The 23,498-nt window shown below is 36.6% G+C and overlaps 2 protein-coding genes and 1 long non-coding RNA gene across 4 annotated transcripts; 1 reads left to right on the top strand and 2 right to left on the bottom strand.

Moving 5' to 3' along the window:
* Window positions 1-1,041: 1,041 nt before the first annotated feature.
* On the bottom strand, window positions 1,042-15,053 carry PFT1 (phytochrome and flowering time regulatory protein (PFT1)). Of its 2 annotated transcripts, none has more exons than XR_015238036.1 (15): window positions 14,742-15,045; window positions 14,124-14,154; window positions 13,900-13,963; window positions 12,831-12,961; window positions 11,620-11,820; window positions 11,356-11,421; window positions 8,160-8,370; window positions 7,059-7,126; window positions 6,087-6,962; window positions 5,781-5,834; window positions 5,406-5,434; window positions 4,623-4,691; window positions 3,418-4,546; window positions 1,713-3,375; window positions 1,042-1,585 (listed from the first exon to the last, which is right to left on the bottom strand). XR_015238036.1 is itself a non-coding variant. In XM_086670350.1 (15 exons), the coding sequence occupies exons 1-15, from the start codon at window positions 14,837-14,839 to the stop codon at window positions 1,202-1,204; spliced, it is 2,454 nt and encodes an 817-aa protein (XP_086526476.1). In that variant the 5' UTR covers window positions 14,840-15,053; the 3' UTR covers window positions 1,042-1,201. The 2 variants fall into 2 exon arrangements, 1 of the variants encoding a protein (XP_086526476.1); XM_086670350.1 differs by having other exon boundaries at window positions 1,713-1,799; window positions 4,462-4,546; window positions 14,742-15,053.
* On the top strand, window positions 14,708-19,895 carry LOC147548104 (uncharacterized). The gene is made up of 4 exons (XR_015238037.1): window positions 14,708-15,053; window positions 15,246-15,358; window positions 17,667-18,115; window positions 18,213-19,895. It is a non-coding gene; the product is annotated as an uncharacterized LOC147548104 (long non-coding RNA).
* Window positions 19,207-22,755, bottom strand: LOC147548103 (transcription factor HHO2-like). The gene is made up of 4 exons (XM_086670351.1): window positions 22,406-22,755; window positions 21,737-22,321; window positions 20,862-20,938; window positions 19,207-19,712 (listed from the first exon to the last, which is right to left on the bottom strand). Exons 1-4 carry the CDS (start codon window positions 22,545-22,547, stop codon window positions 19,344-19,346), a joined length of 1,173 nt encoding a protein of 390 aa, XP_086526477.1. The 5' UTR covers window positions 22,548-22,755; the 3' UTR covers window positions 19,207-19,343.
* Window positions 22,756-23,498: the final 743 nt, after the last annotated feature.

Below are 23,498 nucleotides of genomic sequence, written 5' to 3'. Positions count from 1 at the left end.
TCCTTGGAGATTACAGTAGTAACTTGACTCCAGCTATGCTCGAACGTTGTGTCATTCTTAAAGATAGGTAGAAGGTCAAGTACAAAAATGTATAGAACCTCGTCGATTCTTCTCCATCGCTCGCTCCACTCTCTGCCTGAAAAAATGTGATGTTTTTAATCTTTATCGTTACACTTTACTATCATATTTATTTGTTCAAAACATGTTGCTTACTTTTTTGCAGCTCTGTTGTTGCTTCCTTGTTGCAGCTCCTCGTCGTTGCTCCTTGCTGCAGTTGTTGTTGCTGCTTCTCGTTGGTTTTCGCGGCCTTGATCATTTTGAATATGTTGACACCTTGAACAATTGTTCCACTGCAAACTGCTCTATCTTTTGTTGACTTGAACAATTTGAATATGTAATGTCTCATGTTTTTGGCAAACGGACGGACATCAAGGGGTAACATTGGATCTTCTTGAATTTATTCTGATGCTTTTGATACTTTGAGATGGTTCGATTTTCACATTCTTTTTTATCACTAGATTTGAATTCCAATGCATATGAAAGTCAATCACTTTGATTCGAATAACAACATAATTGCAAGTCAAGATTACAAATCTAAATATTGACATTGTATCTCTTAGTCTCATTTAAGTATCCCGCAAGTGATAATCTTCAAACTTTTACTATCTAATTTGAAGTTATTGATGTATTATTGTTTTCTAATTGGCACCCTACCCATAGCCCAACCAGTCAGTGTTCACAAGGCCAGCTGAAAAAAAAGTCAGACAAAATTTTCTCCTTGGAAGTTCTGAAAAGGTGGACCGGTTAGTCCGACTGTCCCGGCAGTCAGAGGTGAAATGTGTATGTTCCGTGGGGAGTAGCTGTCCACCGTACTGCCTGTCCAGACCCATTCCCAGATCTATATAAGGATCAGTCAATAAATAATCATAAATGTGAGAATTTGAAAAAAGTTCCAATAGACTTGAAAGGGGGTTGGTTTGAAAACGAAGTACAACTCTCCCTACACCAGTGTCCGTATCAAAGACCAATTCCTCATAAAAATGACTTAACTTGGGAATTCGTTATTATATTACTAATACCCAACAAAACTTAAATCTCCAATTCATAATACTTTATGTTTCAATAGTCAACTGAATGGTCTATATTTGCAACAAAAAAAAAACTGAATGGTCTATATATTTTGTATATATATGTATAGGAATCACGATAAAAACCCGCTGCCGGGCATATTCGGTGGACCTTGTGATGAAACTTGTCCCTGTGACATTAACTGTGACCTATTTGGTCCTTGAACATATCCTTGCCCCATTCCTCCACCACCAACCATTTGCTGCTGCTGCTGCTGATGTTGCTGTTGCTGCTGCTGCTGCTGCTGCTGCTGTTGCTGTTGCTGCTGCTGCTGCTGCTGCTGCTGCTGCTGCTGCTGCTGCTGCTGCTGTTGCTGCTGCTGCTGCTGTTGTTGCTGCTGCTGCTGCTGCTGTTGTTGTTGTTGTTGTTGTTGCTGTTGTTGAACTTGCTGCTGCTGCTGAATTTGTTGTTGCTGTGGTTGCTGGCCAGATATTTGTGGTTTGAAGACAACCATATCCTGTTATTAACCCAGATATACAAAGTTCAGATTTCAAGTGATGATCCAAAAAGAAGAGTAAAAGACTGCATTCTCTTCATTTTTTTGGCAACAAAAGATGCTGAAGTTAAGTAGATGAACAACTTACTCCAGGGAAAAGCATTCCAATTAAACGGGTCGCCTTGTCAGAAATAGATAGCAGCAATGTTTGTGAAGGGAGTTGGATCACTGCACACTGAATTTGATCGACATTGAGAGACTCGAATTAGAAATACTTGCAGAGTATTCAAAATTACAATCAATCCAACGTAAAATGTTTAATACTACTTTTTCATGTCAAATCCAAAACATTCATTTACAGAATATTGTAAAAGATAAAGTCTTCATGAAATTGTCTTATTCATTTATCGAATACTGTAAAAGATATAGTCTTCATGAAATTGTCCATATAGATGAGACGGATAGTTCTATTTGGCTGACGCTGACTGAACAAGTCCCAGACTGGCTACTCCAGTAAATTGGGCCTAGTAATGAACTGAGTAAACAGAAAATCATTTTATATGGTGTGAAGAATACCACTAGTTGTATTTGAACACAATCATTTGGGTCTGAATTCACATGAGGCTAATATATGGTTGATTCGGGTGTTATTAAAATTTATTAAGCACAAGGTTAGAGTTTTAAAATTGTAAGATTCAGTTAAGATAATCTACACGACAGGAGAACTATTTGCACAAACCCACACTTGGATCGTTCTAATGTGGGTCCGAAAGGCTAATCTGCATCTCTTGTGTTCAAATGGTATTTTTGACTACGGTAATTCATTTTTAGGGACCAAACTTTGGCAAATCCAACCATTCACTGTTACTAAATACGATTGGTAGAACAGAACTACAACAATTAGACAGTGAGGTTCTTTATGTGGGCACACGGTAAGGTTATTCGTTGTTAATGTAAGTTCAAATGTTTTCAGTGAATAACCAAAATGAGACATGGAATTGTATAACTATTAACAGAGATGGAATCTGTTGTATTATTATCTTAAGTTTTTGTTGTACCACCATGATGACTGTAAATGTTGCAACACTATAAGAGAACACAGAGCACAAAACTAAAACAAACAAACAAACAAAAGCTACTTATCGTGGATCATCTTTCTAGTAGAACCAATGGAGTCTATAGTCACGCTTGCTCGGGTATTTTGAACATACATGTCTGAAATTCTGAACATATAACTAGCAACATGCCTCAATAACCAACTTCAATGTTATCTTAACATTTCAATGAAAGATCAGGCAAATGCTATTCTCAGACTCCCCCCGAATTATTTATCTGACTGTGGTTGAAAATCTTAGGTATAATTGAAGCTCAGTTGTTAGAGCTAACATATGTCAAAGTCAAAGAAGAATGTCATCAGCGTATCCGTTCTTCTGTTGGCTTCAACCAATCAAAAGAGGTAATAGGAGAAATGCACATGAAGTATAGAAGAATGAGATAAATCAAGTGGTTATGTGATGAGTACATAATTACTCGGTTATTAGTCGCTAATATTCTATGAAACTAATTGATTTATACAACATCTGCTGGGTGCACCCATAAATGTCAAAAGTTCATAGTTAAGGTGAAGATGGAGTTGCCAATTGTCAGATCGGTTTCCAAATTTTAGAACCACCATATTCTTAAAAGGAAAGAAATAAATGAAGGGGAAGGAAGATGGAGTATGTGGCGATCGTGAAAGGGAGTAACGTTGGGTTTCCTATTTTGATTAGAACGAATTTCTAGATTTAACTCAAATTGGCTTCCCAATTTGACTAATACGAACACTATTCACTACAAGAGGACCTTTGTAGTACACTTTGAGATCATTCAGCCAAACAAATAATGAGAGATACTTTGGGAGCCATTTACACACCATTACGGAGAAAAATTTAAGATATATTTGTAAGGTTATTTCGGAGTATTCTTCGGGCAAGCAACATACAAATTTTGGAGAGATAGAGGAGTGAAGTTCACAACTAACGGCAAATCGAAATTTACCTATTTTATTGTTAATCTCTTTTCATCTTTCCATAACTTGCAATTTAATTATTGGAAACTATGTTTGTATTATTCATGGGTTTTTAATCTCCCAATAGGGTGGAGGATGAAACCGTAACATGATTTTTTTTTCCCTAATATTAGTGCTTTATAATTATCTCTTCATGTGCTTCAACTTATTCTATTGATTGTACTGAAACTTGGAAGAATTGGAGTCTTAGTTCAAAACACTAAATATGAATGGTATGAACTGCCTAAACAAGAATTTTTGGACGGCGAACAGCCAGATCCTATTAGTCACTACATCAAAAAAATTCCATTGATGAATTAGTTAGCAAAAGAAACTAACTACTTTAAATTCGACTTGCCTATTATTTCAACTGAAGGGGGTCATTAGTAACTAGGTTTTGCAAAAGGTCTTTCAATGTTTTATTTCCGGAAATTAGAGTTTGTTTGAGTTCCACTGTTTTTAAGTCATAAACGAAGACAATAGATACGAAGATTAATGTTATGTATAATTAAGAATTTAAGATTGTAGTTGTGGATTTTGACAACCTAGACTATTATTTAGCTTTAGTTTTTTCTTACTCTTTACTTCATAACATTATTCTCTCAAATTGAAATATCAGCATTCCTAGTTTATTACTTCATTTTAGATTTAGTTCAGAATTCCAATCAAATCTTCGTGGGATCAGCCCGTATTTGCCATAATATATATTACTTGGATCCGTAAACGTGTGGAAATTTATTGCATCAGATCCTTACACATGTGGAAATATATTGCAAAATTCGAGTTTAACTTAACCTTTTATTTGGACTACTTTAAATTCCATCATTAGGCATGGTTTTAAAGGACTTACTAGTTTCTTTTCCTGCAATTGTGCGAGAAACCCATGTTGGTTCAACGCGCGAAAAACTAGAAAATCTGCCTTGCCCACATATTGCCTATAAGAGAAAATATTAGTATAACTAAATCGTAATACTAAATATATCATTTACTTATAAAGAGATAGAGAAATACTTGTTGTGCATGTGATCCTGAGATATAAGCCGGACGATTTGCATCATTGATGGCCAATCAGTTGCAAGCCTGAGATGACAGAACAATATATCCTAGGGAATAAAGATCACGAAAGCATAAAATGCAAGTAACTGTAAATTGTGACGATTGCAACAAGGCGGAGAAGGCTTTATAAATATCACTTCAAGGTGTTTCATATAAAGTGAACCCAAACAGGGCAAATGATGAAGGAGCTTGGAGATGTTTGTTTATGAATTGTTTACATGTTTTCTTTACCAACTTGACTATAAGAAATAGATATAGGATATTACAGTTTTAGTAGGATTTGGATTGTTTCAACTCTTTACTTTTGTATATAAAAGATGCGCAAGTTAGTAAGTTTTGTAGTTTCGAGCATAACAAAGTTATATACCCAAAGCATTTCCTATTTGTGGTTTAAAATTGCGTAGGGACGTGAAGTTCTGCATTGAAACTTCACTCCAGAAGATAGATTTTCAGCATTAGAATATAGTTGAGAAAAGCAGTATAATCCAAATTAAACAAAATTGTCGAAACAAGTTTTCTCAATCATCACCAATTAAATGAAATGAAATATTATCAACTGGGTATATTGTATGAGTTGAGTTAAGATTATTAATTTAGGCAGATCTTCAGTAGATTTACTTCATGTTTTCCTTCTCAAAATTTCCAATAAATAGTAACAAGAAAATTATCAAGTACAACCACCTAAACATGAGAAAAAGTAATAAATTGGGTTAATTTCATGAAGCTTGGTAAACTTACGTATCCGGTGATGTCGCGCTCCTGTAGCCCTGCCACAAGAAGAGAAAATTGAGACAATGTTGGAAAAAGGAAATTGTGAATCATCTTCAAAAACTATATATTTGCTCCTTCTCTTTATTCTTTACTTAATTATTTTATGCACTTCAACTATATCTGCTAGCAACTAGGGCACCTTCCTGAATAATAAAGTAATAAACATATTCAGTTAAGAACTCATATTCCCCCTATGAAATTGCTGGGCGGTCACATCATAAAGAGCCGTATAATCTACAACTACTAAGATTTACTATGAAACAATTCGGTGACATTAGAATCTTAATCATGCTCATATAGCCTATAAATAAAAAACCATATAACCATGTGTTGGAATCATACATCAAGTTTGGTGATGAAGACAGGTTGTCCTTGTCTTTGTCCAGATAAGGATCCCTGCATACATAGTGAACCATTCTATTTAAAAGAAACAAATGTTGCATAAACATTTACAACATCTATATATTTTATATATAGGCGCAAAGTTAAATAGTTCATCATGAATAGAAATTTTTAACGGACAGTAAACCTTACATGATATATGTAAAGGAATGGCTATCCGCAGATAGAATTCCAAAAAACCTATATTTAGAAACAATATGTAATAAAATTTACATAAATATTAAAAATGGGGAAACCAGTACATACCTCCCACACTTTCAAATATTTTTCAGGTCCTGATTGCATAGCTCCAGACGTCTGCTGTGACGTCTGCATGTTCATCGTCGAACTATTAGCTACACCATGAGGCTGCATAGGCTGTGCTTGCTGAGACATTCCAGGAGTAGGGATCATAGTCCCAGCCCCAGAAGAGACACCTGAGGGACCTGCCCCAGTCATCATGTTTTGGTTCATTCCAGCTTGCCCTATTTGTCCTGAAAGATTTCCTTGGCTCATGCCAGACGCTGATTGTCCCATATTAACAGCTCCTGGAAGACCGCCTAGTGGCTGTGTCATGTTATGGCTTGGGTTTCCAGAGATATTAGTAGTTGCTGAAGAGAATGCACCATGGGCTGCATTCTGTGGTATCTGCATATTACCAACCATTGATCCTGATCCACTAACAGATGCAATACCCGACTGACCAGATGTGACACCCGACTGACCAGATGTGATACCCAATGAACCAGATGAGTATACATTTTGAACAGCAGCAGGCAAAGCAGCTGATGCCATTCCATTGGATATCATGTTTGACATGTGCATTGCCATAGGGGTTCCACCAATTGTTTGAAGTCCCATAGAACTTGCTCCGGGCAGATTTGAGCTCATCATCTGTCGTGCTTGGGAGAGGTTGTTCAGAATACTCACATTTGCAGGGCCTGCTGGACGTACAGGTTGTGACAAACCACTAATCATAGGTTTAAATTCTTGAACACTATCAATATTTGTGATCATCTCTTGGGAAGTGGATGATGGAGGCGAAGTCTGCAAGCTGGCAATACTCTGAGAAGCACCATGTGAAACCGAGGGAAGATGCGGAAAAGTTGATCCTGATACCACAGAAGTTGCAGTGTTTGGTTCCTGAACAGATATACGAGTTCAAAACTTTTTGTTCCGCACATGTGATCAAAAGAAATATGACCCTTTTACGAAATAAAAATGTAAGATGCGACGTACCACTTTCACTGTTGCACTAGGAATATTTCCAACAGCAATTGGTTGACGATTAATCATTGACCCATTCGCTAAGAACAGAAGAAAATAAAGCATCATCATCATCCAGAAGCAGAACATGGATAAACATCAACCATTAGGCTTACATTGTTAAATCCAGAGTTAATAATTCTCTGCCCACTGTAGAATGTTACAATTCTAATATATTCCCACTGCAAGTGACTCCTCTCTTAAGAACTTATTAGTGAATATGTGTGAACTTATTAGTGAATATGTGTGCAATATTTAAAAAGCGTTTTAGCGGTTTTCTTTGACAATGTGAGGCCGTGCCTCGAGGCGGTAAAGAGGCGTAGCTTCAATTTCATATATTTTAACGTGGTAACAGCTATTCATTCTGTTACTAATGTATTTTATTGAAGTTGTTTGTAGCACTTGAACAAAATTAGTTTTTAAATAGTTATGTTAAAGGATGTGAATGTTTTTGGTCATTTTTACCCTTCGGACTATCTTACAAGTTAAAGAAAAAGAGAGGAGAGAAAAACAAAATCGTGCATCTTATGCGCCTTTTCAAATATTGTGTATGTGTGTGTGGGTGGGGGGCTTTCATATGCAGAAGAGAATAAAGAGGTAGGAGGTCCTTAACAGACAGAAAATTTAGGTTCAAAAGAATCGAAGCAAAGTCACAACCCAAGCGGGCGACATCGGTTGGTTCAGCTGAATATCTGCTCCATGTATTTGAACTTCACTGAAGGAAAAAAAGCTTCTTATTTTTCTCGTTTGTTTGTAAGAAACTGTTACGTAGACGACACAGGTATCTTCTTCTGGTGGACATGAAAAACGTTTAGTAAGCTATTGGACTCATTGACCCGGTAGGGTTGAGAGCTATGCATACTTGATGCACAGGCTTGGCACTTCATGAAAAAAAGAGAGATGGCGATAGGTTGCACCTCTGGGGCCACCAAAACATTTGGTCTGGCCATAATCTTCCTAACTCAAAATAGACATGCAAAAAATGCAGAAAAGACAGTGAAGAAGAATCTCCTGGATACGTAGAGCACAAAAGAACAAGCAAATGTGACTTAAGTTACTCTGGAAGCCAAATACCTGAAGGTATTGCAGCTGAAGGTGGCCCGGAAGCTGGGGGTACCGAAGCTGCATCCATCTTTAGAGGACTCTGATTTGATCCCATGTTTGCTATACCAGAGCGGCTAAGAGCAGCACGTGCCTCCATGAAGTTTTCCGAGAGTAGCACAAGAAAATATGGGTTCTTAGACGTGTCGACGGACGGATCTGCTGCTCGTGGATTACGCTTCCCCTACATTTACAGATGGAAGAGGAGAAAGTCAATACTTTTATATGCATTTCTTCTTCTTTCAAACTGATGAATTATGTAGAAAAACGTAGATGAGTTTCGTATATGAATAAAGAAAAGATTTCATTATATATATATATATGTATTGTAATTATTATTGAGGAGAAAGCCAAGAGACATGTCAGAAACACTTGGGATTCAGAAATATCCTTGTCAAATTCGACATAATTTTTTTTTCTTTTGAAGTACATAATTTTTATTGATAATGAATTTAAATGATTCCAAAATAAAGCCTCACTTCAAAGTGAAATCCCTAAAGAAATATCTAGATGGCAATTTTCCTCTTGGCCCAGAAATACAAATAGCAATAAATAGAAAGTTTAGGTGTCGTTCGGCAACACTAAAATAAGTTACTTTTTTGCTTATTTAAGTAGAAAAGTAAAAAAATTTGTTCGGTAACATGAAAATTTCCGACTTTACTTAAGTCAAAATTTGACTTTCCTCTAAAGTTCATATTTTTAGCTTTTGACTTTAAAGTTAAGTAACTTTTCTTCGACCTGTGCAAGAATTTTACTTCACTAAAAGTTTTTCTTTGTTTATTTCCGCTCCACCACCACAACTGAACTTCTACCACACCGTTGTACCACCACCACTATACACCTCCACCACCACCAGCGTACCTCCACTACCACCACCACACCTCCACCACCATTGTACCTTTACCACCAGCATACCTCCACCACCACCACACCTCAACCACCACCACCACTTATCTCAACCACCACCACCACCATTTGTATCTCAACCACGATCACCACCACCACCATTTGGATCTCAACCACCACTGCTACCGTACCTTCGCCACCACCGTACCTCCACCACCATTATACATCCACCACCACTATCATATACCTCCATCGTACCTCCACCACCATCGTGCCTCCACCAACACCATCCCCAAACATCCACCACCACCACTCCATACCTCCACCACCATCATACCTCCACCACCGCCACCACCACCATTGTACCTCCACCACCGCCGCCGCCGCCGCCACCACCATTGTACCTCCACTACCACCACAACACCTCAATCACATCACAACCACCACCACCGCTTCCACCACCATACCTCAACGGCTTCACCACCACCACCACTACCACCAATATTACCACCATCTCTTCCAAAAGAGTAATCATGAAAATCATAAATAAATTTAATTGAAATCCAAGTATCATTATGAGAAAAAGTAAATTACGTTACTAAACTAACTTTTTTACTTATAAGTAACAGTTCTGTCAAACATATTGATGCTAATTTTTTACTTTTTTGAAGCAAAAGAACTTCTACTACAAGCAAAAGTACTTATACTTTTGGTTGCCAAACGACACCTTATTTTTCTCGAAATAAACTTGACATAATATTTAATACATTCTCATAAAACCAGGGGCGATGGCAGTAAGGGGCTTTTAGGGGCCCAAAAATGGTTCCTGAAAGTGATTCCCTTTCATACTTATTTTAAAAGATATGATGTTTAAGCCCACCAACTAAAACAAATTAGATAAAAGCCCAAGTGTAGAGTGGTTAGTCCTATTTTCTATATACTATATGTACATTCATTGTCTTTTAATTGATAGATTGGCTAAGACGAAATCAATTGTTAGTTGAGTGCACCAGTTTTTTTTCTTCATTTTCCCCGACGATGTAACACCGACAACTACCATAGGCTATCTCTAACATCTTATCTCCATTTATTTATGTTTGTCTCTCTCCTTTTATGTTTGCCTCTCTCTCTTGATGCAACACCAATACATTCTTTGTTATTCTCTTTCTTCTTTCTCTTGAACTTCTTCTTCCTCACTCTATCAATTAATGGTGGCGGCCAATGATTAGGTCTCATTTAGTCTCATCTCTCACTCTCTCGGCGGTAGGGTGTCAGTCAACAGCAGGGTTGGTTATGACTTTTGGATCAGGTACACTACTACCAATAAGAGGTTGTGGGTAACCATCAATTGCGTCTTACTAGCTATACAAAAGGTCTGCTAGTGAAGAATACATTGAAATCTCAGTTGAGACCAGTGGATGTGTATACACGTCAGCGAGACGCTTTACTAATGTAACTATTTATGTCTTACCGGATAGCAATGAGCAAATCGGTTAAAACTCATTGAAGTTTCAGTTGGGACATCGTTGACTACCTATAGATAGATGTGTTTACCTTCAGCAAAGTGATACCATTGTAACCATCGGTAGCGTCTTACCAATGAGGGTGTACAACTACAAGCGCGCATGAGAGAGATCGATCGTACCCACTACCCTCACAACCATTATCCTTAATCATCACAAAAGAGAGAGAATTGATTATATTACTAAAATCAATGTGTATGATTTTATCTCGTTAATTTTTTTATGGGTACTAAATGTGCCCCCACATACTACAAATCCTGGCCTCGCCACTGCATACAACAGATCCTACCCAGATGCATATAACATCATGAAAGCTTAACCTTTCTTTCGGAAGAAGGTTGAATTGTATTCATGAAAGCTAAACTGATAAATCCCTACGCAACTTGCTTCTAAAACCTACATCCACCGAAACCGACATTTCATTCCCTGCATCAAACTGACTTGAGACACAAGAATTCATCACTATGCGAATTACCTACCTTCTTCCTGACTACAATGTCTACTTATACGGTTACTTCTAAATTTCTAATATGATAAGTTAGTGGAGAACAGAAAATTTATGATTACTGTCAATATCGTGAAATAAGATTTGTCAAGCTGCATATGTTTGAGACAGACTCGTTTGAAACTGTATTTTAAGAGTACAACCTCACAATCAAGTGATCGCAGTTATGTAAGTAGTCTGGAGTATGCATAGGAAACACAGAATAAGTAGTTTGCATTAAGCCCTTCACGAATCATAAGTCTGGAGACATTATAATTTCAACGTTATGAACTCATAATATTAATGGCAAACATACCGCATTATAAATCCCTTTAAGCTTTGGTAGCTGTTTTGGAGAAATGACGGACAGAGAAACAGGAACCTGCATTTAGAAACATCCATTTCATACCGTGAAAATATTCCATTATAAATATGATTATATGAATTCAGCCGACTTAAGAATTAAGTGATGAGTCTCAAGAAAGGTATATCCTTTTTATATGAGGGAGATAGAGATAAGATTAAAATCTACCAATACATATTTCAACCTGCATTTAGATAACAGAATTTCAGTGTTTACCTGAGCGAATATTTTCGCAATTGTCTCTGAATCAGCTAGACGACATTCCATTAGTGCTTCCTTACTTTCAGTTTGGTCCAGATTTGAGCACTGTGGCAGGTATACTGGTGTTGGCAGGGGATAAGGATTGCTGGCAGCCACAAGAATGCAATGTTTGTGGATATCCCCACTTTGGGTTCCGTTAGGAACTAAGGAGAACATCTGAATTGCATAACATGGAAACAATCAAATTTTGTACGGCAAGGCTGCCAAGGCATAGCATATCTTATTAACATGAATTCTATGAAAACGGTAGAAAGAATATCCAGTTTCACCGTCTCAACTAGAGAAATTTAAATCTGTCTATGTAGATAAGACAAGAGACAAGAGAAATCATCAAGGTACATATGAAGTATTCAAGTGAGCTCCCTACAGAATATAGACATGTTTGTGTCCCACCTTGATGAATCACTGGAATGGGAGCAATAAACTTCCAAGTAGATTTTGAAAGGCTTAATATCACTGAGGAACATTCACAAAATCCTATCAAAACTTCACCTCCTCTAACAACAGAACATGTTTTAATATTTAGTTCACATAAGTTATTGGTAAATTCTCTCCGGAAAAGTTAACTGGTAAGACGGATGTTAGTCGTTGAAGAAATCTATTATATTCAAACAGCTCAGTCGGTTATTGGAGGTATAAGTCTGGCCGTCCATTTTTATTGGAAGTTTCATAAAGATCACATCCGACGGATGATATAAATCTTATTCATGTAAATTAAATCAAAATAGAAAGATATTACTGTAATTCGACCAAAATCGGTTAGGATATTCCTACAATAACTACTACCTACGTATTTCTCTCCCTACCCACCATTTTCTCTCACGATTACAACTTCTTTATGAGTCGGTTAATATTCCTTCCCTAATTCTTCTCCCTTATCTTCTTTGTTTTTTCAATCTCCATAAGATTTTTCTTAGGAATTTTTATTAAAATGTGAATTAGAACTAAATGTCATCTCCGGTGTTAGCCAAGAGGGATCTGTCGCGTCCGTAGGACGCGGCGGAAATCTAGTGTTTCACTAAGAGAAGACAGTAAAATATAGAGCACACTGATCATAACTTGTGACTTGTGAGGAAGGACCAAGTTGCAGAAACGAATATAAGTTATATATAATGGTGAAAGATTACACAAACAAAAAAACAGAGCACAGAAGAAATATAGCAGACCGTCAATGCTTCTGAAAGGCCTTCTCCAACTGCAGCTTCACAAAAACCACCACCGCTGAAGGATAGAGCTGAGAGCCACTCCATGAAAACATCCAGATCTCTTGTCCATCCACTCCTTTGTACCAAACACTCTGCATATAAAGGAAAGAAGATCCAAGAAAGAATTGAGAAAGAAGAATAAATTTATTTATTTTTTGAAAATGAATGAATATACAGAAGAAAAAAAAAGTTCAAAGAAAAAAGCCCACATTAACTGACAAATCAAAACTCAAAGGCAAGTTGGTAAATGCAGGCAAATCAGGAAAAACACGTTATAAGATCGAAAGTAGAGCCTCCCAGTCCGCGGTGAGGTCCCTATGTGAAGCTGAAGATAAAGAAGTATTTTTCTTTGACCAAAAGAATAGAGGACAAAGGACCTCCAACATTACTTTCTCCACATTGTGTCATTTCTGAAGATTTCCTTATTCCTCCTTCTCCATACTGCCCAGCAAATAGCATGCTGAATGAAGTTTCATAATTTCTCCCCTTCTTGGGAATGTGCAATTATCGCAAAGCGCAATAAGACACTCCAGGGAATTCAATATAGGCCACACTAAAAGAATTAGCAAAAAAATGCCAAATGCGCGACGTGGAAGGATAAAGGATCAATGTATGATTCACATGTTCCTCTTTACTTTTGCAAACATTACATCTGTCCACCTTTCAAAGAAATCCAAAGACGAGTACTCTTGAGACAAGTCATCCAGTGCACCTTCAAAAGGATATGCTTCTTCCAGAAATGAACAAATTATGCGACACAGATTTCTCAAATGGAGCTACATAAGACTAAAGATGTTATGTGAAACTTTGTTTGCGTATCTAAGTTTCAGAACAAGCGAGATGATGGCCTCATTACCAGCCACGAAATATTATTTAAGTAGAACCTTTAATTTTACTGTATTTCAGCATAGTGGCCAGATACTATGCTGGAGCAGAAAGAAGCAACAGATGCTTAAAAGTTTAAACTGCAGTCAACTATAATAGGATACATAATGTTTTCAAACATAGATCTAGAAGAAAGTTGAGATACCACTATAAGATCCATGGGCATTAAACGCCACCAAGGAGAGTTCAGTACTTGAGGGAGGAGCCTTCTGCAATTCGTTCAAAAGAGATAAGTTAAATCTATCTGAACAAATTCACAAAAGAGTTTGTATTGTCACAATTTACAAAATAGAAATTGAAAAAACTTCTTTGTTAGTATAGCAGGCATCGACATTGTTGATGTGGCATCTTCCAAGAGGTAAACTATACCTGTCCTGACAAATCATTAGTACAGTAACACCTGCGCATATACAAAATAAAAGTCAGCATACAAAAGGGTCAAAAGTTAAACTATTTGAGCATGATATATATATATTATAGTTTTTCAAGAGATAAACAATGACTATAGCAAATGATGTCAATATTTCATTCTAAAGAATAAAAAATTATCAGAAACAAACAATATAATCCACAGAAATGCAGCTAAATAGATAGAAGATTTTGGCCCCTAAGGTTCTAAAAAATTTGAAAAAAAAATATGGCCCCCCTTGGGGGCCAAATCTAACTGTCAGACACTTATAAGGTCTGAAACAGTGAGTTGGTAAGAAACTGGGGACCAAAATGGAATTAACCCTAACTTATTCCATCGAACAACAAACAAAAGAAATACTTACAAAATTTGGGTAAAAATTTCAGAAACAACAGTGATAAAGAAAACTTTGAGTAACACTTGTCAAATACGAAACGTTAACTATCGTCTTAATCAATAATCACAAAAAAGAACAATTAATAGCTCTAATCAAAATGGATAAATATCAAAAGTATTAAAGACAAGTAAACCCTAATTCTAGAGAGAGAGAGAATAAAGATAGAGAGAGAGAGAGAGACCTGATTATCTTTTCTAAGTAATCAGTGAGAATTGTATTCCAATACGAACCCATAGCAGCTGTTCCTTCGATCACAAGTATCAATTGTTTCTCTGCCATTTCTTTAGGTTTTAATTCTCTAAAAGACAAAAGGAGAACGATAATTCTCTGCTCTTATACGATGAAATAGGGATCCAGATGGTCGCTTAATTCTCTGCTCTTATATGATGAAATAGGGATCCAGATGGTCGCTTAATTCTCTGCTCTGGTTTTGCGCAATTCGCTCTTTTTCATCCACAAGTGAATTTGGGGGGAATTAGGACAACGGGCAGAGGTAAGTAAAAATGAAAAATATAGTATTGGGGTTTTTACGTGCGCTAAAGGCACCCGCTAAAACTTATAAGCGAACAAAAGTCAAAACTTTGATTGGCAGAGGTCAATGGGCAAAACTTTGTTTACAACAAAGATCACAACGTTTGACGCGAAAAATATATAGTGTTTTCTTTTGTTACTTTTTTGTTTACAGATAAATAAATAATTTGTGCATAGATCGACAACAGCTGGTCCATTAACCACGACTCGGCACAGTAACGATCGGAACTGCCGCTATAAGCATCCAACCAACTATGGAATGTAAAGGTGAAATTCACCTCCATTATCTTTTTTATCCTCTTCAAAAAAATTCCTTAACATTCTTCCAATTCAAAACCTTAAAATAAAGGTCTACATAGATTTGGCATTTCCCATGGACCATCCATTTTTGGCAAAGATAAATTTATAATGAGATATATAAACATTTTTCTAACTCATTATTTGATGTTTGAAATGTATGGGTTTTTATTAGTGCACAAAAATAATATGAATATGGGTTATGCACTCAGACTGGTCAGGTCCAAACATATCACTATCAAAAGGAATAACTAATCTGTTTGGATATGTTAGCCGGACTAACCAGTCTGTTTTGACATAAGTCCTCAAGACTTCGGTCACAGACAAGTCAGACCGTATAGGTACGACCCTATGTGACGGACCGGTTAGTCTGTAATGTATGAGCAACAGACAGACTGATGTCCGTCTGTTATATTTTTAGGACAAAATTCATTTTGTCTTCTTTGATCATTGGAAACACTCCAGATTTACTAGAAAAAAGTGATAGACAAATAATTAAGAGATAGATAAGTCGGAGAGACGGGAAGAACAGAAAATCGGCAGGGGGGGAGAATTGTGTTTTGGGGTCGCCTGCCGATAACCCCGTCGACTTTTACCCTTTTGGTAGGTATTTTCAGCAGACCCTTTAGCTACTTGAGTCAAGATAATATTCAGAATAAGTAAAATAACAACCAATTTTCATAATCAATATTCAGGTGAAAATACATATAAAGACTAAATTTACCATTTTGTGTAACTAATTCTTTAATTATTCTTTAAACTTTAAATACATATGAATTGTTTATTAAATGTCTGATCTCGATAAAACTTATAATTTTAGAAAGAATTTTCATAGGTTTTTCTATAAAATCCACTTTCAATATTTTTCTCAAAAGAAAACAAAAAAAAAAACGATGTTTTATTTTCATTTTCTTTCTTGCAAACTGGATTTACAAATAATACAAACTCCGTTTGCAAATCATGCAAGTCTGGTTTGTGCACATTCGTTTTCCATTTGCAAAATGTAAACTGGGTTTGCAAATCTCGCAAACTCAGTTGGCAGATTCTGCAAATTCGATTTGCAAATCTAGAACAAAAAATTTTGAAAAATTTCTTCTTCAAGTGTGGCAAACTCTTCTTATTCATTTATCTAATGTTAATAGACGTAGTAAACGTCTCTCTTCTTCATACATGATAGGATCTTCTTTAGTCGATGGCAAATTCTATATGCTTAAGCTTCTTCGAGTTCTTCATACTCCAGATTAGAATTTTGTGGGAGAATTCTTCTAGCAATTGCTCCACAGAGTAAAACAAATCGATCTAACAAATAATCTAAAGATGGACACCATTTTGAAGCTAAACTAATCTTATTTGGTTTACCTGAATTTAAAGAATTGATATCATGAATCAAAAACTCAACCAAAAGTTTAGAAATTTTATAATGTAAATACCTGGTCCATCGCTTTCTGAGCTTTCGAAATCGTTTTAACTTTTGGTGAAGTTCTTACTTCCTTTTTAACCATCCAACTCTTTTCATCTCTGCCATGATTCGATTTTCTCTTGGTTCAATAGGTTTACAGTTTACTAAGAAAAATTAGAAGCATAATTGATAAAGAAGAAGAAGAAAAATCTAAAATTTATGGGTGTTTTTAGAAGAAATTGAGTTTTAATGGGTAAGGGTTTTTTTGGGAACAAAAATAAATAAAAAATGACGTAATTTCTAATTAGTGATATTATTTAAACATGAGTGATAAACACATAATAATTTTGACACTTTTAGTGATTTCAAAAAATAATCTGCTTTTTTGCTTATTATGTAAAATATTTTGAGGTTCAACAAAAAAAAATGTAAAATATTTTGACTGAAACATTGAATTTCTAAAAATATTCTTCACCCGTAAGTAGGGGAAGGAAGTGAGCAGCGCTTGGGTACCCATGGGTTTCCTTACGTCTAGGCTCTAGCGTTTCGCGTTGCATATTTCTAAAAATAATGGATTTCTCTAGTGGATATGGGTTGGGTAAAAACAAAATCATGCACAAATGCCGCAATAGGTAGTGAAACGCGACAAGCTTCATACAGGTCGGTTACAGGGTAAACCATCGAATCTACGCCATCGTCTCGCAACACAAAAGTAACTATTTTTTGCTTTTCACGTAAAAAAAGTAAATAAGTTAGTATGGTATCGCATAAACTTTTGACTTCACTTAAGTTAAAATTCAACTTTCAATTAAAGTTTATATTTTTTGCTTTGACTATTATTGAGACAATATTTGGTCAACTCTGACCATGCATGTCAAGATGTTAAAGAATCGATCTAAGCGGCATGTGCCAGTTTCATACACACGTTCAAAGAATGAGCTTTTGATAAAGCTCACGGAGAAATGGCCCTAACAAACTTTGCCTCGTGAACCCTACTTTGCTGGAGAGATTGTCGAGGTCACTGGGCACTCGGAACTCAGATATAGCATAGAGGAAAGTGAAGCGGTAGATCCAAGCAAGCTCTGTCTCTTAGGCCTGCTCAGACTTGAAAGACAGAGCAGAAAAGTCTGAAGAAGTGAACTCGGCACCTTTAGCTCCACTCTGCCCGAGAGGATGACGACTTCGCAGAAGGCCATTGTTTTCTTAGTTGGAGTCGTTAATGACAAAAGATACGATCACAATGCTCGATTCTATCCTTGTAAGGCTATCTTGGTGGCTACCATTGACTGTGGAAATGACAGTCTCGCGAACCAATTAGTATCAAACAGGTTTGCCCTGGAAAGTGATTGAATCTGATCTTTACAATTCTATTGATTTCTTATACTTGTGTACTGATTTGACTTGAGCTTCGGAGTGTCTTTACAGGTACTCCTCTCCCTGTCCCTCAAGTCTCCATTACCGTAGCAAGAAGAAAGAGTTTATCAAAAGTTAGTTTCTGCATTGGTACCGGGAAACCACTTCCGTTGACAACTTTATAGTTAAGTTACTTTGTTCAACATATACACGAATTTTGCTTGACCAAATTATTTCTCTTATCTACTTCCGCTCCACAACAACAAAAACTCCACCACAATCACTATCACAACAAAACCTCCACCACACTTTTACCACCCACCACCACACCCACCAGTCATCACCACCACAACAACCATCGCACCGCCACCACCACACCTCAACCACCACCACCATGTTCACACCACTACCAGACCCCACTTCAACTACCAACATTGTGCCTCCACCTCCACAACCACCACCGTCATACTTCCACAACCACCACCACCACCACGACCACCATACCTCCATTTTCGCTACAATCACACCTCCAACACCAACACATTCAACCACTACTACGCCTCCATGACCATACCTCCAAAGCTACAACACCACTACCACTTCTATCACCACACCCACTATCACTAAGTGGAGCGTGTGTGCACCTTCGTGCGTTAGCCCTGGGTGGTTGGCCCGCTTCACCCATAGGTGGCCTAAACTATGAGTTATCCTTCCTTGAGCGAAGCTTGAAGACTATGTCAGTCATAGTTGCAGGCGGGCTTCAGTTTCGTAGGGAGAATGGGGTTGATCCAACACGTGACGCACTTTAGGGATGTTCGGCCTTATTGGCCCAAATTCGAATTTTTGTCCATACAGTATCTATTTGGTATGATGCAATGATATAATATTAATATTCATATAAAAATCTTTCAGAAAATACTGTCAACTCAAGTTGGATAAAAGATCATGAACTAGCTTAGGCAAGTTGATCCAACTCAAACCAACTTCCAAAATTAGTTGAACATATTTGAACAAAATATTATAAGATATATTTCCATTGAAATGAAAGTCAGCCAAAACCCGTCCATACTAAACCAATGAGATTTTTAATGGTAAAAGTATTCGAACTCATGTACATATGGTTCTCAACATACATTTCTCTATACTATTAGTTCTCGGTACAAACATATTTTAACAGGAATTTAGTTACATGGTTGGAAAATATCACATTGTCTCGGTAGAAGATGACGGTGTCCACGAATGAGAATGAATATCAGGGTTACGTTCCACCTGGTTGCTCCTCCCTTCAGAGTGCAGTGAACCTGTAGGAGATTGCTGTAGTTGCTGTTGCTGCTGAGAACAAGATTTCACTGCATGTTGTGGCGGTCGAGGTGGTGGTGGTGCCGCCACTGGAATGTAAACACCGCCACTGGTAATCCTCGCATTTCCTTCTTTTGTTTCTACCATCTTGGCGTAGTCCGGTGGAGGAACCCATATGCCGCCCACCACCACAAATTGAGGTGGTTGAGGATTACTGTCGCTGTGAGTTGCTGTTGTTGGTTGGTTTGATCCTCTTGTATGTATACGAAATTTCTGAAATGGACACATTAAAGAATTTAGACGGTAAAATAGAGAGCCAAGGAAACCTTTTACGTTTATATCATAAACAATGTATATATCAACTCCACTCTCAAAACAAAGAGACTTGCAAAGTTTTATGTAAAATTTTAGTGGTCGGTTTATATTAATATAGAAGGTTTGTGGGTTATTCAATGCTTATTAACATTCGTAGATGTATATAAGCCATGGATGTAATGCTCAGGATGTACTGTAGTAATTTTGATAGTAATGATCATCATGTATCATTGAACAAAGAAAGAACCACTTCACCAATTTTAAGCAAAATATTATAAGATAATGGCCTTTTAGAAGGTCCTTTATGGACGATCCAATTGAGGCTGAAATGGAAATATAAACTTCAAAACTGTTCAATGGACTAATTTCTATGTACTCGTAACAAATTCTGTAAAAATATATCCTGCAGTTAAATGGTGTTAGTTTTTCGTTTTCGAAGTTAGGTTTCATTTTTTTTTCCAAGTCATATCTAAAATCTGACTCGAATCTGGACTCGAGTCAGATTTTATAATGTTTGTTTTTGTCTGACTTTCATTGTCTGAAATGTGAGGGCACTAGTATACGTCCTATTTCAGTCTTCCTCTCAAAGAATAAAAGGTTCGATCTGAAGGGGGAACAACCTACCCTTTCTTGTGAATCACGGTACTGATAGATGAATTCCCTGCTCGTATAACTTTATAAGAATAATCAGAGGTACCTAAGAATGGAGGTGTACCCATGGCTCAGCGAGGAGATACCATCCCCATCCTACCGAACCAACACGCATACATTATCTTTCTCTCCTCACAGGCTCTTACTCTATCTCTATCTCTCTCCCCACATTGTCTTTTTAGGCATATTAATTGGTGAGCAATATGATTTTGTGAATCTATGAGTTCATGACTTAAGTTGTGTTTACATTGTCTTTGGTTTCTTCATCATCTCGATAAGAAGATTCAGAAGCGTTACTATCTTATGACTATGAAAATATGAACTCCCTAATGACCAAAACACTGCTGTTAAAACCAACCATCTCTTAGATTATCTCCATGTGAAAAACATGTTATATAACGATAAATGAAAAAACTAAGGGTAAGCAACTAAGCATTAATAGAAAGAATCATATACCTGTAAATGACTCTTAACCTCGTCGTTAGTTAATCCATCAACCTTCATCAATTCCTTTATCTGCTTAGGCGTTGCAACTGAAACAGGTGAAATGTTTTAATTAACAAAAAAGAAATACAAGAAATCAAACAAGTGTTAGGATTTAGATCTTAACCACAATAATTAACTTGTAGGCAAGTGTCTTCGTTATATGACGGTAAAATCTCAAGGTTGTGTTTCTTGGCCTGTGGTCATGGTTGTATCTTACTTTTCTACAACTAACTCCTAACATCTTAGGACGGGCCAAAGTAGGAAATCCTAAATACTGAATGGATTTATTTATGCTACTCCGTTGGTCAGATTCACCCTACAAAACTAGCTCAAAAGGTGCATGTATGAACAGAGGGCATGCCCCTTCCACAACCGTCAGCCTAAACGGGACTATCCTCAACAATCTCCGCTTCGGACCTTGTTTTTCACCTCGACAGACTATTGGATTGTAACTTGTTTTATCTTGTACAATACCAATGTTGAGTTAGTGGTCTTGACCTCCCTAACCCTAAAAGCTAGCTCAAGAGGTAAAACTTTCCGTCACACTAATAAACCGACCCCCACATGGGATCTAGATTATCCTAACAATCTCCCTCTCATACCAATATGGGATTATTATCAACAAGAACTTCTAGTTGGGTCTTGGAAAACAAGTATTATTAGTCCTTGAACAACCATAATTGAGTAAGATCATCAACGAACCGAGTGAATTAGAGTCTAGATTCAGTGCCATGTCCTTCATTGAAGCGCACGGCACGCTTTAGGTTCCCAAATCTTAGACTAATACGAGCACATACAAGTACTAATAGTGATCAACAATTATGCATCAGAACTTAATTACTAACCATTAGATCCACCAAGTTGTTGAAGAGCGTCTAAAAATCGTTTATGAAGTTCTTGAGACCAACATCTCCTTGTCTTCCTTCTCAATTCACTTTCTCTTTCTTCTCTCTTCCTCTTATTAGTAGCATTATTAACTGTATCACCATTAGTCGAACTAGTCGAATCCATCTTCACCGCGCTCATATTACTCGAAGTTGTTGCTGCTGTTGCTGGTGTTTTTGCTACTACTACTGCTGATTCTGTTGTTGTTGTTGTTATTGTTGATGGGGTTCCTTTCAATTCAATTTGAAATGGTTGAAATGCACCTCCATTAGATTTCTTTAACTCAATTTTAGAACATTTCTGAGGTGGTAATTTTTTTACTTCAATAATTGAGGGTTGTTCTGGATTTTGGTTCCATAATTGAGCTGATTTTAACCAATCTGTTTTCTTTTCTAAATTTTCATCATTAGTTTTTGTTTCTTCATCATTTTCTTCAACAAAAGATGAACTAGTAGTAGTAGTAGTAATAATCCCTTTTAAAGGTAAAAATTCTTCTAAAATTGGACCTTCATTAATTACTGATTGTTTCTTACAATTCTCAATAGCTGAAACATAAACCAAAAAAAAAAAACATCAAATTAAGAAAGAAATTTTGATAGATCTAATTAGGTTAAGAAATGGGTTATTACCTTCATTTACAAGTTGTAAACAGAGAGGAAGTTCACGATGAAAAACTTGAATCTTTTTTCTTTCTTCTTCTAATGATTCCATATAATCTTTAGGGTTTGATTTAAGATTTACCATTTTATCTGTAAAATGATCCATTATCATGGGTGGTGGTTTCTGAATCTGAGAATCAATTTGAAGAAGATACAGAATTTATAGTTTATAAATATAATTTGAAGAGGAATTTGGGGGAAGGGAATAATGGAATCTTAAAAGTATATATACATGTAGAGAGAGAAAGAGAGAATCAAAACAATGAGTTGCTTAGAAGAAACCGGAAACCGGAGGATGTACCAGTATCGGGTCGTCGCGTACATATCCTCTTATTAATTAGATTAGAATATACACTAGGGTATCAAGCTTTTGATGTTCTAGAATTGTGAATTGCCACTTGGAACTTTATTTGAGCCACACCTCATTAGTATTATTATTTTAAAGGCTGACCCTTCGGGAATAAGAATATTTTTTGGAGTGAAAAAATTTAATGGAAAAATGTGAGTTTTGTGCAATTTTCCGGAGTACAAAATTTTAAAGGGAAACAAACTTCTTCCTCTCCATCTTCGAAAAAAAAAATCACCTTTTTTTCCTTCCTTAATCCTCTCTTTACATCACCACCACCACCCGTTAGAGAAAATTCAATTATCTTATGCTTGTTGTAGAACAAGAAGATGCAAAGAACAAACACCTACATCTAAACCAGAACAATTTCTTCATTTTCAGGTTTGGCCACAAAAGATTAGCATTTAAACAATCTCCCAAATCAAAGTGAAAAGAAAAATGGGTAGAGAAAGACATAGAGGAGAGAGAAGTGTAAGCTTACTTGTGCGTAAGCTTGAAGAAACAACTAAATTTAATTTCTCTTTACGAGATTGGCGAATTTGCCATTTTTTATAGGCTTTACAATCTCTTCTCCAATACCCACTTTCTTTCATCTCAATTCTCTTGCTGTAATCGTCTTTGTGATCTTCGAACTCTGATTACCGAAGAAGAAGAGTTGGGTGGAGCCATTGAAGAAGCTTTACTCTTCGTGTTTTTAGGCCTAATCACATCAATGGG

This window comes from Eschscholzia californica, unplaced genomic scaffold (genome assembly GCF_041429995.1).
Source record: "Eschscholzia californica isolate CP2 unplaced genomic scaffold, dmEscCali1.0.p SCAF_3, whole genome shotgun sequence".
Lineage (NCBI taxonomy): Eukaryota > Viridiplantae > Streptophyta > Magnoliopsida > Ranunculales > Papaveraceae > Eschscholzia > Eschscholzia californica.
The sequence above is the reverse complement of the archived record's forward strand: the minus strand, read 5'-3'. Positions and strand labels throughout refer to the sequence as shown.

Excerpts from the sequence above, each read along its gene's own strand:
- PFT1 (XM_086670350.1), bottom strand. The coding sequence starts at position 14,839 with ATGGCAGAGAAACAATTGATACTTGTGATCGAAGGAACAGCTGCTATG. Across the intron at positions 12,962-13,899 it reads TGCCCATGGATCTTATAGTG|AGTGTTTGGTACAAAGGAGT; the intron begins GTATCTCAACTT and ends CTTTATATGCAG. Across the intron at positions 11,821-12,830 it reads GCCTTTCAGAAGCATTGACG|ATGTTCTCCTTAGTTCCTAA; the intron begins GTCTGCTATATT and ends TATGCAATTCAG.
- LOC147548103 (XM_086670351.1), bottom strand. The coding sequence starts at position 22,547 with ATGATAATGGATCATTTTACAGATAAAATGGTAAATCTTAAATCAAAC. Across the intron at positions 22,322-22,405 it reads TTTACAACTTGTAAATGAAG|CTATTGAGAATTGTAAGAAA; the intron begins GTAATAACCCAT and ends TTTATGTTTCAG. Across the intron at positions 20,939-21,736 it reads ACAACTTGGTGGATCTAATG|TTGCAACGCCTAAGCAGATA; the intron begins GTTAGTAATTAA and ends CACCTGTTTCAG.